Source organism: Eucalyptus grandis, chromosome 3 (genome assembly GCF_016545825.1).
Source record: "Eucalyptus grandis isolate ANBG69807.140 chromosome 3, ASM1654582v1, whole genome shotgun sequence".
NCBI classification, from domain to species: Eukaryota; Viridiplantae; Streptophyta; class Magnoliopsida; order Myrtales; family Myrtaceae; genus Eucalyptus; species Eucalyptus grandis.
Window position 1 is genome coordinate 55,737,705 of NC_052614.1, and position 15,861 is coordinate 55,753,565.

Below are 15,861 nucleotides of genomic sequence, written 5' to 3' on the forward strand. Positions count from 1 at the left end.
AATGCTACTACTCAGGCCCCAGTATGACAAAACCCTATCTCTACTGATTCATCCCCACCAGTTCAATTCCCATTTTTTTTCATGGCCGTTGGTAAATATACAACATGTAAATATGGGGTGCAACATGTAATGAATATCTTGCTTTCATCATGATCTTCAGAGACAATTTGGTTTTTACCCCTCCTGCACATGATCACATGCTTCTATTTGGCCCCATAGTCCCCACACTAACTGATCAAAAATCAATCAATGCGTTTCTCTCTCTACTCTCACGTTTCCGTTTCCACAACTTGGGACTCGGCTTCATGAAGATCCCGGAAGATCAGATTTCCAAGGCACAAGGTGACCTACTGCAAAAGAAATTCCATTGAAAGCCACACACAGCTCTCTCCTATAGCTGGGTGTAGCAGATGAGCAAATAAAAAGAAACCTGTAGATCAAGGTATTATTATCACGTGGTGACTGTGTTAATTGGCTACCTGGACTGGGAACTTAATGGTCTTGGAAAGTTTGGTATCACTTGTGATCCCACACGATGAATTTTGAGAAGAAAGATCCGAATTTGAAGCTTTTCTGAAAGTTCATGTTATGATGATCAAGCCAGAGAGATTAGATTGGAGACAGGAGAATGTAGTCCATTCTCCATGAAGGTTTGAATTTGTGAAACTTTTTCTGGGTTTTTGGAGTGCATGGGATTTGTGTAATACGTAGGATTAGGGTTTCTGAGAGAACTTCTGATTTGTTGTGTATTTCAATTCCTATATAGTGAATTTTTCATCCTCTACCTCCACGGCCGAGCCCTATTAAATGAACACATCTTGATCATTGTGTTTCCTTACCATCATAAAATAATCTGTCATATCAAAGTCCACTTTAATGCATCTAAATAGCCTTATGCTTATTTTTGCATCAGTAGGTTGACATCTTGGTGATCTAACCCTTGTTGAGTAATTCTCATGTGTCCTCACTAGAGTAATAATTCTCGCGGTGATGTAAATAAAATATGAAATATTGAGGATCTATGAGATAAATGAAATGAAGATGGGTAGAGAGATCTTCATGCATGGGGCAAGCAATCTCTGACCTTAGTCTTGCCAAAAAAACATAATGTTTTGTGCAGGCTAATGGACAGGGACACCCTTCCTCCAGTCCCCCATCGTCTTATTGCTTCCTATTGCCATCAAAACAGCGAAAGAGAAAGTCAAGAAAACAAAATATTTCCAACAAAAAATAAAAGCACTAAAAATTGAAGATTTTCAAAAGAACATGGCGTGAAAAAGGAATTTATAGATTTTTATAATCTGTCATTTGGATTTTTTTGTCTTTTATTTCATTAATTTCCTCAGTGAACAGATGTACAGGCTCAAATAAAGAGATGGTAGAAAATAATGGCAAAGAGCTGCACAATGATGATGTGATGCTCTTTCCCTTTATGTAATGCTATACCAAAACAAGCAAGTGAGCTAGGTGATGCCCAGAGATGCAAAACTAGGGTTCTACCTTGATACCGATATAGAGCTTCGAGTAATGGTCCATACTCTAGAAGCGTTCAAGAATCAGAGGTCGTCCGGCCTTAGACGGCCTTCCATTTTTACATGTTACGCTCTAAATTAGGAGGGTCTCAATCCTTGAGTCCTTAATGGGCCGCCAATCACAACCGATTCACCAAGATTTATTTATGCTTCACGCATCAAATGTTTTCCGGTCGTCCTTCGTCCAGGTCATCCTCTCCTCTGAGCTAAGATCATCCAAAGCCTCATTCGGTTCATGCGAAATGTCTTTTCAGGAGATGCTATGAGATACCAAATCTTCAGAAGGAGTTAAACATGTTCCAAACTTTATCCTCGCTACAGAGGCCGATATTAGCACTGATTGGTTTGGTTGCCCTTGCATATCCTCGGAGTGAAGACAAGACTGAAGTGATTATCAGCAGCAATCTGCACCACACGCAAGAGAACTCTCGCATGCGTTTGAACGTCAATCTCATCGCATACTGATTAAAAAGATAGAATTTGGTTGACCAGAGATGGTTTAGAGACCAGATAGTTCGGGTGGTGATGAAGAGGCGTGCTACGTTGGTGTCGCGAGAGTCACAATTGGGGTTTGGCATGTTTCGGATGAGGGGAGATTAGCAGAGAGATACGGTGACAAAGACATAAGCCTCAAGATCACACCGGAGAGAAGAATGTGCTTGAGGAGTTGTTGTTTTCAACCCTCTTTGGATTTTGCTTCGCCACCGGGTCCATTTGCGACCCAGCTCCAACTCCATTGGCCCACTCTCTCTCTCTCTCTCTCTCTCTTAAACATATAAGAGTTAACAGCCCGAAAAATACAAAACAAGTATACATGTGATAAATTTACCAAAAACTAATTTTTTGATAATAAAAATAAAAAAGTACACATGTGTCCGTGAAAAATTTATCTTTCGTTAGTTTTTATTGAATTTTACCGTCAAAATTGCCGAGTTGAATGACATGTGGCAGCTAATTGATGTACTAATTTGGAATTTTACCTTCCGTTTATCACATGTGTATTGGTTTGTATAAATATGTCACAGAGTTTGAAGTTTTTAGTGATCAAAAAATTAGTTTGAAGTTAATTTTGTCACAAGTGTATCAATTTAAGGTTTATAATAATCAAATAATTAATTTAAAATAAATTTAAAATAAATTTGTTACATTTATACATTTTTTTTAAGTTTTTTCTTGTATTAACCAAATAAATAACTATATGTATATCAACTTCTACTTGCTTAACTGATCAACAGGCGAGATTCGCCAGGCTCACACAGACTAGATTGGCACTTGGCACAAAGTGAGCGTGCTTAGGCAAGTTGTTCTTGTTCTTGAGTCCAGCCTGCCTGCCTTGGCCCCTCAGGTCAACTCTCTAGATAAATTTTATTGATTTTTTCAAGCATAAGCGAGCATGGACAATTATCTTCAAGGCAGGCACAGGGAAAACCTATCCAATGATAAGTTCTAACTACTTGCATGCATGCATGCATTATGTGCATGCGTGCCCTGATGAGCATTTATTTGTGTCAACCAACCAAGCGAAAAACTTATAGATGTCAACTGTCATCCTCTCCATTTTAAAAATTTTAGAAAACGATATGATTCGATATGTTGGTAGAATTTAATTTGAGAATTCAAATTGTGACATTCCCACTTCAATTATTCATTGGTTTTTGAAAAAAACAAAGGACAAACAATACAAAGAAGGTTTGCTCTTTGGGCAAAAACAAGATGAATTCAATTGCTATGAATCAAAACGGAGAAGTGAAAAAACTGGTCAGGCAATCAAAGGGAAACGATCATAGAGCAGGAAGGGCTTTTATGGCCCAACATGGTGCAGCTAATTCAGCCCAATGGCTTAGTGGGCCGACAATACATCTTAGTGGACGTGGGTTGTTTTATGAACTTATTTTTTGAAAAAAAATATATATATATTAAAGTTAGCTAGATTGGATGGACGGCACTCGTCCAAAAAGTCCTTGTCCAGATTCACCCATGACATATGAAAATTATATTTTCTTCATAAGATGGCCGGGCATAGACGGTGCTAACCAGGCATAAGCGGGCTGGCCCGGCACCAAGAGGAAGTACTCTTGTCCAAGCCCGCCCGAACCATGCTTCAATTCGAGCTGCTGTCAGGCCCATAATCACTTGGTCAGGTATAAGTAGTGCTCTTAAGAAGTTTATTAAATCTCATTTCACTCTTGTTCTACAAAATTGAGAATTTTCTTGTAGTGGTTAGATTTGATTTTTTGGTAATGCATGTGTATATATATTTTTTATTTTTATTTTTTTGTGCTAGAAGAACCGCTTTGGCCGACAGCCACCACGTAAACTCCCAGGTGACGCTAGTGGGGAAACCACCACCCCGGCGTCACACATCAATCACCTAATAGCCCGCCAGCTTCCTTGCAATTTGCGTTGCAAGAATTTCGAACTCCTGACCTTCCCTCAAAGGACTGAAGTCTATCTGGCGGAATCACCATGGCCGGTGGTTATAATGCATGTATATTCATTCTCAATATATCTCCATAAATAACTATTAGTTGGTACTATAGGAAACTTGTTAACAAAACTCATTCGTAATGTAGCTCTTTTGATTCAGTTTTTGTTGACAGCCCTCTATGACATACCGTCACGTTAACGATAAAGTTGGTCGTAAAAACTATATTAGAATTTCGCATAAATTTTTTTAATTAAATTGATAAAACTGAAACTTTTAGAATTGAATTAATATCCATACGATAAATTAATGGCTGATTTTACCATTTCTATGATAGGTGAATCCTCAAAATCTTGCTGGCAAATCACAAGGTAGTATAGTGTTAATATGGAAGCTGCGGCCACGGCATACGCTTTCTATCGTGGGGACTGGACGCCTCATAATTACTGTACAAAGTAGGTTGGAAGTATAATTCCTGAAGCATTAAAATCTATATTTACAGCACCACTCGCAATATCCAAAATAAATAAATAAAGGGATTGAGCAACCACTCTAGCAGTCTGATAAACTTCATAGCTTGTACAACACTAGGGCACAGTCAGATTAATAATGTTAGTTGGAGCGTCACCTCAAGGAGTTGGATTTTCATGAAGATCGCCAGTGGATGGAAAGTACCGAAGTTGCATAGGTTTGCTTTAATTTTGAGGTCCTCCTTCTGCGTGAAATATGCCATTTGTGTTTCTGCCCGTTCCTCTTGGGCTACACTCTAGCTACCGGCCTAACATAATCGCAAAGTGATGGTAGTTCTCGATTAGTGTATCGTTGAGTTTTGGACGGCGACTCGAGTGAGGACTAAAGTCCGAAAATGTGGATAGGTCCGGGGAGGTTTGGCGAGGTGTCGGGAGGAGACAAGGAGGGTCGGGGTCAGGGTCGGGGTCGGGGGCCTAGGCGAGGGCCCAGGATGCTGCCCGGCCACAAGGCTGGGTGCTGAGGCACATACACTCGGGTTACTGGTTGCCCGGCATGCCTCGGCTAGGCACTTGGATACGCACAAGCGCACTGGCCGTAAAATCGGCCGTTCTGGTCTAACGGGGCCGTTGGGAGATGCCGCGAACTCAATGGGGACTCGTTTCAAAGCCCTTTTTTTTTAGGGTTGTATGGACATCACACATCAAAGTATCTTGAGAGTGTTTTTTGGGATTCTCTTTATGAAGTAAAAGATTGTGAGAAATTATCTTAAATAATGGATGAGGGTTGATTGGGTGTATTCGAGACTGAGGACTGAGAGATGCATAAATTTAAGCTTGCAATCTCCTTGTTCATAGGAGATTTGTCGATATTGTCTTCTTGTGGATATAGGTCTCAACTTCAGAATGAACGGCATAAATCTCACTATGTTTATTTATCTAATTCTCATTTGTATCTCCTTTAATCTCACTATTCATGTGAACTCTTGGACCCTATTCTGCAACAATTCTTAATCTTGTATTGTCCACGAGTCTCTCAATTAATTACCTAAAATCCATCCTCAAATAATCATTAGCTTCGTATGTAAGGTTTATCCACTTAATTTTATTGTTTTTATCTTGGGAATAGGTCTTCATTTCCAACAAAAATGATGCTAGAGATATAAATATGTTATAAAAATTATCTAATCAATTATAAATTTATTGTATGGATATCTATTCAATTTCATTTTTTTTTAATTTTGTGTCAAATTTTAAAGTAATTCTTCTAGTCAATTTTATGAAATGTGTAGCATTAGGAGTTGGTTTTATTCTTTGCTTGTATCCCAATCCCCACCTTTCTTTTCGCCAGAATTAATATCGGTGGGACCATGTCATTGCATCTAGCTACTACAAGCTGTAGCCCAAACGGAAGATAGTGTGGTCTCCATATGATTATGGCTAGGTCAAATCCAACACTGAGAAAAATATTTTCCTTTATTCTGCTTGCAATTAATTTTGTCCTCTAGAATATATACAAAAATTAATACATACGCACACATTACTCCAACAGATATACAATGAAAAGACATAAATCATAGGTTGACTTAAATATGGAGAGTCAAACTTTATATTTTCGGCCCTTTTATTTGAGGTAAAGTAAAAAGTTTTTTTTTTCATTTTCCTATCAAATTTTAATATACTGTTCAAATTTCAAAAATTTACATAGAATTTTTGAAATAATTTCTAATTTTTTGGGTCTTTTAGGAAAGAATCAACCCGTGATTGTCATGAAAGATTTTGCTTAAGTAAAAATTAAAAATAAAAATCAACCCAAAGATAGCATAATCGTTACGAGCAGCCTTATGACTACTAAGCAATTACTTTGGAGAGAATAACATGGCCTTTTGTCTGAGAAAAATCAAAACTAAGTGCTCTAAGCAAAGAATCGTGTGAAATTTTGAGCTTTTGGAAAATTCAATATGAAGTTCATTTTTTTTTAAAAAGAATGATCTATGTAGACTGTTAGACTGAGTCTACGTAAGTAGAATTTTGTACATATCCAATTGAAACCTGTCACATCGTCCAATGTTGGTGAGTCGGTTGATGCTGACATTATAGCGGTTGTACTTCTAGAGTAATTATAGAGATTGGTTTAGTAGTTATAGAGATTTGACCTGCAAGTTTGAGTTACATCACAGGTAGTTTTGACCAATGATATATGAGTTAGGCAAAAGGCATTTATGCGAATATATCGGACCGTCAAAGTGAACTACTAGTTTAATGCCGCCACTGTTGGATTGTCATTCTGACTCGCGTCTATCTAGCTCAAGAATTGATAAGCTGAAGGCTACTCGAGTAATAAATGGGTTTTCTTGTCATATAGTTGAATCCCAATTCGGTTGGATAAATATGCGAAAAATAAGTGCTTTTTGTTTATTTGAATATTAGCACGATTGAAGGTACGGGTGAGCATATTTCCAATCCAACCCGAGGATCGAATTAGATTAGATGGAACAGCTAGTTTTGGATGATTTCTATGGGCACCAATCCTGTTCCTAATTCCAACAATTGTGAATCAGCAACAACCAATTTGGTTCCCAGTTCTGCACAAGAAACTAGACCAAACGGGACCAATATGCCTTAACTTGCCCTTTTCTTTAAAATAATAATATATATATGTATATTTCTTCTCCTAATTTTCTAAACTAAAGCTACATCGGGCTCTTGCACTTGTTAACCTTTTTGGGAAAAGCCCACCTGCAGCAGATGTGTCTTTCGGCAAATGTGAACGTTACTTTTGTTCTGGTGCTCCATAAACACATCCCCACAATCATGCTCCTAAAACAGATGCAAACATTTATTTAATGAATAAATCGAAAATAATGCTCTCTCTCTTTTTTTTTTCTTTTAATGTTGGAAAACTTTCACTTGAATACAAGGAAAAAAAGAAAAAGAAAATGACCACCGGTTCTTAAATCAACTCTTAAATCAATCTGAATTAGTCAGTTCAGTTTCATGATCAAATGGGCCATTTCCCGATTCCAAAAGTTGAAAATTGACGTTGCCCGGTTAGATTCCAAGTCCCGGGCTGGGAACTGACCAGCACTGATCACCCTTGTTGATAGCAATATTGTGAAATTTCACATAATAATGTATTTTTTTAACAGAATTTCACGTAATAATTAAAGTAGGAGGTTTTGAGCCAACACAATTCCAATCTTTTTAGTCTATTCTCCGTCTCTCCTATCGTTAACTAAAATTTATAGAACAATCAGTAGTGATTCTATAACACTTATCATATCTTATGTCGACTTAGCCTAAATTTGAGAAAGCCTTCGCTCTTTACCAAAGTGCTAGGTGCTTGCACTCTAGAATTGCTCAACAATACAAGAAAGGGATAAATAACAAGACATGGGTACATCACCCTTGCACATTCTTTTATACAACCTCTAGAAGTACAGACTCGTGTGTCTTCGATAATCAAATTACTCGATGGGCGTCAAAGGCGGAAAAACATCACTTTCCATCAAGACCGATCAGATGCTACAACGATTGGGAGACTGTGAAAGCACGTCGAGAGGTACATGGAGATCAGTAGAGCGACCGACGACGAGAATACAACGAGTGTTATGGAGAATAAAGAGGAGTAGGAGTGGGGTTTTTAAGTGCAATGTGTTATGGACTCTTGTCTTTTTGCACCGGAATATGATACCAAAACTGAACTGAGCAAAATGTAAAGGAACCCACCTACCCCTAAAAAAAGAAAAAGGAAAAAGGATTTAAGTCTCTCTGTCCTACCTTCACCAACTCGCACCTCAAGCTTCATCTTGAAAAGACAAAAAAAAAAAAAAAAAAAAAAAAAAGCTTCATCTTCATTTTTTTTTTCCATTTACTATCATAAAATATTACACATATTGATTTGCAAATAGGAAAAGAGTAAACGCTACGAAACCTGCTCCTGCAATGGCTCGAGCCCTAGTACCCTCCAAGACCCTCCATGAGCGGGACCCAGCTGAGCGCCTTCTCCAGCCACTCGTCGTCCATCTCCACCCCGTCGCCGCCGCCGCCGCCGCCGTCGCCGTCCGCCTCCCCCGAAGCCTCTCCACCGCCCGAAGGCGGCAGCGACGGCGACGGCGACGGCCTGCTGCTCAGCTCCCCGGCGAAGCACGCGAAGTGGACCCCGGCCATCACCGTGGACGCCGTCTCCGAAACCGACGCTCCGCAGTTCCCGTTCTTGCCCTTCTCCTCTACCAACGCGGGCGGCGGCGGAGCCGCGGCGACGCCGGTGGAGTCGTTCCGGCCGGCGATCTCTTCGTACAGCTCGTGCATTACTTTCTCCACGAGCTCTTCCTCGATGGGGAGCTCCGGGGAGAGGCCGCCCTCCTCGTCGGAGTCCGCGAGGAACCCGGTCAGGGCCCCGGCGAAGCCGCCGCCGCCGGCGGCCGCCTCGGGATCCGGCCTCTTCTCGGGGCTCAGCTCCATGCCCGTCGTGCGTGCGCAGAAAGGCGAAGGGGGAAGAGGGAGAGCAGAGAGCGACTTGCGGAGAACGAGTATTATCTGGAAGCGACGCGGCACTTTTTGTAGGGGCGAGCTGCATGGGGTGCCACCGTGGCACGCAGGGGGTGACACGTAGGACGAGGGGGGCGTGGAGGGGGTGACGTGGCGCCATTAATGACGATGGAAGACGACGCAGTAGCAGAGAACCATATGATAGTTTCAGCGTTTGCAGGGAGAGTTCTTGTTTTGTCGCGACTTGGACTGAGGGGGGGGTAGGTCGGTCTTTGAGTCAGGAGTATGATTGCTCTGGGTAGTAGAGGAGGAACAAAAGCTGGAAAATTTCAGGTGCTCCCAATTAATATTTAAAAAAAAAAAAAAAAAATTAGGGTTTGTTTGCCTGATTGTACTAAAAGCCAAATATTATCTAAAAAATCGCACAAGAGATCTGAATTTTGATTTAATGTGTAACGTGAACCCTAAACTTTAACCAAATATAGTTCAATGTGGTCCATAAGCTTTTTATAGATGTTCATTCTAATTCCCTAAATTCCATTTAATTTCCGAATTTTCTGGCTTGGTGATACCACAATTTCGAGAATTATATTGAATAAATTAAAAGTTTAGAAATAACATTACGCATTAGATTGAAATTCAGGAATTATATTGAACAAAGTAAAAGTTCAAGGACCACTTTGCATATTAAGTCTAATTTCAAGGATAATTTACATCATTTTCCTCAAAATAATTTTTATTTTCTTGTTAAAATTGAAAATATTATCCTTAGTTTATATGATATACATTAGGAGATTGTTAAAGGGTGGGTTTCCATACACTTTGTTAAGCACTCAAATAAGGAAACACTACAGAGATTTAATGTAGTGCTTTTCTCATGTATTATGTGTAATCGATGTCCTAAATAATTGAAACATTTATGTATATAGTATGCTTGATAAGTGCTTGGTGGACATTTGTTATCAAGACCATCCGTTCAAAAAAGTCTAACTACGTATCTCGGGAGATTTGAACAAAAATAATAAAAAAGTAAAAATCACTTCAAACAAAATCTTAAATGTTGTCCTTATCGTTTAATTTGAGTTAGGAGCGAGTTTTATTAAATCTCGCTTATTTTTTCCCCAAAATTAATTGTCAGGATTGCTTTAAAAAATATGAAAAGCTCTACTACAAGAGTACCCAATATTTTTTTCAACAAAAGTAGCCAACAAGCAAGCACCTGGTGAATAATAATCGAGCACATCCACATACGAGAGCACGATGCATACATCAATTTTGTTTGGCCCCGAGTGAAACTTGCACGATTTGACTGCTCATGTGTATTGTGTTTACACAAGTCTAATGTGTGATGCAAGCATTGATCTAATTAGAGGTTACCATTATGTTCGTAAATTCCCGGCTATGCTCGTAATTAGTTCGCGTATCAAATGTGTGTTTCTTTGGATGATGCATGAATAATTAAGTTTCAAATTTGATGGAAAGATGAACATAACTTAATGATAAAACCCTATTTATGATATTCACTCGCTAAAAATTTCGGAGTGGGTTCTTAGTCAATACGACTTTGGCTAGACATATAGAGCAACCCTCAACTTTTACGTTATTTACTCTTTAACCAGTCCTAAAATGGGAAAATGGGCACGATTATAGCGGCACTAATGCATCGGCTCCCATCACTCTCGGAATGGGAAAAGATCCAAGTCTATTATTGATGCTCAACTTTCACCCACCATTATAATTGACTTCACTTGGAATCATTTACTCTCCATTTAAGGTATGTAATTGTGAATTATGATGCTTTTTTGCCCCTCAAATCAACAAGACACTTTTAGACAGACAAAATTGAAAGTCAGGCTTCCAATTCCACTAATCTTCATTCAATTTCATTGCCAACCTCTTGCCATTAAGAAACACGACATGACTCCTCGCTCCTCATTGATTCTGCCGGCAAGATCGTACGTGGGAACTCACACCATTCATAGGTGTCGGACTATTAGATGTTAATGCACTTGATTAAGCACTGGAAGCATCCCAGCACTTGGTCAATGAGGGCCAGCCGAGATGATGCAGAATCCAACTATTCTTCAATCAACAGAAGACTAAACTTCGTGTCATTTATGAGATAATCATGCGTACACCTACTCTGTTTTTGTTCTCTGCTTGTCTTTCTTGTAATGTCGATCATCTTGATCATGACTTACAATTGAAATTGAGGGAACATCATTAAAGACAAACGTATGTCCTGTAAATTCAAGGTTGCAACCCCTGATAGATAGAACAAATGCTTCTAACGCATGACCGAGAGTACTGATCCATCAGACAGGATACAGTAAGCTGCAACTAGCACCACTATGTGAGAGGTTGAATATCCAAAGAATGGTGCTCGCAAAGCCGTTCTCAAGTTTTCAGAAGTATAAATTTCATTCCCATGGGGGCATCGGGGACCCGGTCCCCAAGCAATAGTTACATTTAGTCCGTTAGTATCATATAGCAGCCTGACAGCTTTGTGTTAATACAGTATTCAATACAATTCCCAGAGACCCAAGAGTTTGCTGTTTCATGGAGTTGCAGACGAGGCTTCGATATGGTCATCTCCACAAGGATAATCTCCAAAACAATGGCATTATGGAGAAACGGGTCGCAGCTATACCAAAAGGCCGATTGATGGAGGCTAAGAAGTAAACCAATCCTCCAAGATATGGTGAGTTCAAGCTTCACAGATTTTACTAGTCAGTCATCGTCCGAAGGCAGCGTAGGGCTTTTAGAACACATATCAATCTTGTGAAGCTCTTTCATCTTAGTGACCGGACGGCATAAACCTGGAGATTTCCCCACTTTGGTCATTTTTTTTTTTTTTTTGGTAAAAGAGACGCTAAAACAAGCAATGAAATTGCAACTCTTTTACCTGAGCACTTTGGGATGTCCCACACCGCAATTGATGTAGGTGTACATCGAGGATCACATATTGCTCGGTTGTCCTCATGATATGCGTTCATAGCAAGCATCCATGAACCAATAGTAACATCCTCATTGCTAAACATTCTCAAGCTGAGAGCCAAAAATTGCACTGTCTCAGCTGTAGAAGAAACTTAGAGACGAGAATCAAAAAGCTGCTCTAGATGGAAAGAGACACGTAACCATGTAATCTACAATGACAGGAATGGGTGGTGGGAGAATGAAATGAAGATCCAAGGAAAATACAGAAATTTGATGAGTACATCCAAGATGACACACTTGTCGTCATGTCCGATATGAACAGTGATGGTAATCCAATTATGCCACACAGAGAATTATCTGGAAATTGGATTTCCATATGCTAAAGAAGCTTATTAACCACCAGAAATGCAATTGTCCACAGTGCTTTGCTCTGCTTCGTTTGAATATAGAAGTTTATCAGGGACATAAATACATCAAGATCATAACATGAATGTAAAGCAGTCCAGTCTGTGAATTAAGAGTGTAGAGCGTCCAACTATCTCTCTCAAATTCACCTAATAAGAGAAGTTCGACAATAGGAAAGAAAAAAGGAAGAAGAAGAACATGGCAGGAAAAAAAATTAATACTAAGAGAACTAACGGGCAGCACAGATAAGTTGAAATGATGTACCTATTATTTCTAGCAGTAGCAAGTGAAGCTACCACTTCTGCCGACAGAACATATATAGGGCCATACGCATGCAAGAAATATTCATTTCCAATCAGATGGCCTGATTTTTCATACCTGAAAGGTACATATTAACAAATTAAAAAGTCTCTAGACAGGACAAGGCCTAAATAAGCATCCCCGAACACAACCAAGCCATACAAAAAGAAAAAATTTCGCAACTCTGTAGAGTGTAGAGCACACACCATTTCAGTTTCGGGTCAGTTATGACTGGCCCTTTCTTCATACATCCGATGTAAGTAAGAGAATGTTTTCGCTCTCTAGCTAATAAAGTTGCAAGACGATCTGACACGTTGGGAATCTATCATTAAACTGCATCGGAACCAAGGACTACTACTCAAAGAGATTCACACACTTAGATATACCTGGACGCAGATATATATCATCATCCGCTTTGACATAATATTCTGCTTCAAAAAGTTCAAATGCTGCCTTAAAATATGCCAGCCTGACAGGTAGACCATTACCAGATAAGCTCTCATGATTCATAATCATCAACCACGCTGCACATAAAAAGTAGCAGCTCTTACGTCTTGTATGGGAGCAATAAATATTCTTCTTCAACGTCAATGAGCATAAAATCCTTATACTCATCGACCTCTTTCTGAAGTCTGGCCATCTTCGTTGCATCCTTTGATCGCCCAATCACAAATCTAAAAGATAAACCAGTAGCTTGCTCCAACCTAAAAGGATAAGATCAATGAAGGAGTCTATGCCACATATGGGAACATGCAAAGGAAAAGAGTAAAAGCCGGTAGGGAACAAGAAATTCCTAATGTAAAGCAATACTTATTGAGTGATTCTGTCTAGAAAGTACGAACAGAGAACAGAGTGCCATCTGAAGAGCTAAGTAAAATAAATATTATTTGCAGTTTGCACCAAGTTATCTGCTAGCTGAGTATAGCTTAGAGCCTCCAACGTGATCTCCCCAATTGCAGAGTTCCATATTAAACTATCAAATTCTACACATAAATCTTACCTGCGAACATTTGACCATGAGCAGATAATGTACAAGAATGTCCCACATTTACAATTATTACGCCTTTAACTTCCTAAAAAGAATGTCCCACATTTCCATTTGTTAAGCCTTTCACTTCCTAAAACCCAGGGAAAGAACACATTTTGCAGAGCATATTTGCTTCCTCTATGAACTGGGAGACCAGTTGCACTCTAAACCTCAGTCTACTTGTTTAAAAGTAATGTAGCATCGTATTGGCTATTGCTGAACATTGATTTTCTGTAAAGCACTCTGGGTCATCACATCACAACAGAATCAACCATCTTCAAATACTAGCTAAAATCCCAAAAGCCAAGCTCAAAGCTATAGTATAAAAAACTGACAATGCGATCCCCATAATCTGATCTTGTTTACATGTAGCATTGTCTTGGCTATTTCTGAACACTGATTTACCGTAAAGTACTCTGGATCACCACATAACAACAGAATCAACCATCTGAACACACTAGCTAAAATCCCAAAAAAACCAAGCTCAAAGCTATAGAACTAAAAACCAACAATGCGATCCCCCTAATCTGATTTTGAAACCTGCCCTGAGCACACAATCGACGAAAGATGAAAACTTTACATGAACCCAAGATCAAGTACCTCAAAAGCCCATCAGGGTCAGAAGCAAGCCAAGTGCTCCTAATAGCAGCTCGGCGATCGAAGGAATCAAACCCAGTCTGAATGCCAACAATACCCAGAAGCTTGGGACGATCCGCCGCCGTAGCCAACCCACCGTTGCCGCCATCGCCAAGCTTCCTCGAACGGGAAGCCGAATAGAAAGCCCGGAAAGCGTCCACGGTCCTCCCGCACCGGAAGACGGGCGAGGGCCTGGGCCGCCGGAGAGCATAGAAAGAGAAGGAGACTCCGGCGATGCCGATCACCAGGGAGACGACCGAGAAGGCGACGACGGCCAGGAGAATCCGGCGGGAGTACGGAGGAGCGGGGGCGGGTTTCTGGGGCTTGATGGGTTTGGAGGTGTAGGAGGGGGCGGCTGCGGCGGCGGATGACGGCGGAGGAGAAGCGGAGGTGCGGTGGAGAGGGAGGAGTGGCATTTCGGTAATTGCCAGAGCTGGATCGCCGGTGAGATGGATGGGATTGGAAGGTGTTCTTGATTTGTTGTCCTTGTTGTTGTTCAGTCGCTGGATGAGCTCGAGGGGAGATGGGGAAGTACCAACTTACTTAAGCTTCACTTCTGTTCTCTCTCTCTCTCTCTCTCTCTCTCTCTCTAGAAAGCTCTGGCAGCCATTACAGCTTTGAGTCTTTGATCCTATGCAGTTCGAGATCGACTAGGAATTTTATGTCCTGAAAATAATCTGCAGCAGATGCATTCGCACGCTCGATATCGGGTCACAGAAAATGGTACATCAGCAAATGATTTTTCTCCTCTGTTCTTTCTTGTCTAAACCCTCGTTGTCAAGTTACCTAAATACGTGATTTTTGGATCTGTCACGAGAAATTCATGACAGCAGGAGATAGACTTTGAGACCTTTTGCTTCTCGGGACGGAAGGTACAAGCACTTTTTGCGCCAACCCTAAAAGTTCATACTAATGAGTGCTTAGAAAGCCGATCTTATAATTATGGACAAACAAGAATTTCTTGATTGTCTTGAGTGTACTCACAGAATGCTTCGCGATATGGAACATGATGGTTTCGGGTGGGAGGATTCAGGGAATATCTTATCATGATACGGTTGCTCCTTTGTGGCGTGCATCATCATGGGGCGATGCAGAAAAATGATTTGAGTCGTAGCTCGACATCAACTGAACTTGTTCTTGCATTTCCTAAGGTCCAACTTATTTTCTGCAGAGATCCAAAACGTCAGGAGAAGTAGCTCGATGTCAACACCGAAGCACCGGCTTTCGCCCCCGTGGCCCAAAATGAAAAAGGCTCGTCGAGTTGCAGGAAGGTACTGTCCTCGATCATTGGGCTTTGGTCCGAGACTACAAGTTGAATCAGAGTCCAGCTCGAACATATCCGTACGACCTGGTGAAGTCAACTTCGAGCGTGGCATGGAATCAAAGCCTCCGAGCGTTTCGAGCGGGCAAGTCCAAACACATGCGTCCATCCAGCCGCGACAATCCACCAGACGAGTGACCCACCGAGACACCCCTGCCCATGACCCTTGGTGGTTTGTTGCGGCCTGTGTTCGTAGATAGAGCCTCGATCTAAAAAATACCATCCCCTGAACCGCTCGGCCCGTTTTTGGAATTCTGGGTTTGTTGTGGGGTTTCGAGCGGGCCCCACCACCAGCCTCGAAATTGAGACGTACCCCTGCC

General features: G+C 40.7%; 1 protein-coding gene across 1 annotated transcript; it reads right to left on the reverse strand.

Moving 5' to 3' along the window:
• Positions 1 to 11,256: 11,256 nt before the first annotated feature.
• On the reverse strand, positions 11,257 to 15,580 carry LOC104437848 (probable beta-1,3-galactosyltransferase 12). The gene is made up of 7 exons (XM_010050897.3): positions 14,185 to 15,580; positions 13,109 to 13,261; positions 12,944 to 13,026; positions 12,764 to 12,863; positions 12,522 to 12,635; positions 11,821 to 11,963; positions 11,257 to 11,734 (listed from the first exon to the last, which is right to left on the reverse strand). The coding sequence occupies exons 1-7, from the start codon at positions 14,634 to 14,636 to the stop codon at positions 11,646 to 11,648; spliced, it is 1,134 nt and encodes a 377-aa protein (XP_010049199.1). The 5' UTR covers positions 14,637 to 15,580; the 3' UTR covers positions 11,257 to 11,645.
• Positions 15,581 to 15,861: the final 281 nt, after the last annotated feature.

Coding starts and splice junctions, on each gene's coding strand:
- LOC104437848 (XM_010050897.3), bottom strand. CDS start 14,636: ATGCCACTCCTCCCTCTCCACCGCACCTCCGCTTCTCCTCCGCCGTCA. Junction 13,027..13,108: donor TTATTGCTCCCATACAAGAC/GTAAGAGCTGCT, acceptor TCTACCTGTCAG/GCTGGCATATTTTAAGGCAG. Junction 11,735..11,820: donor GGACATCCCAAAGTGCTCAG/GTAAAAGAGTTG, acceptor GGAAATCTCCAG/GTTTATGCCGTCCGGTCACT.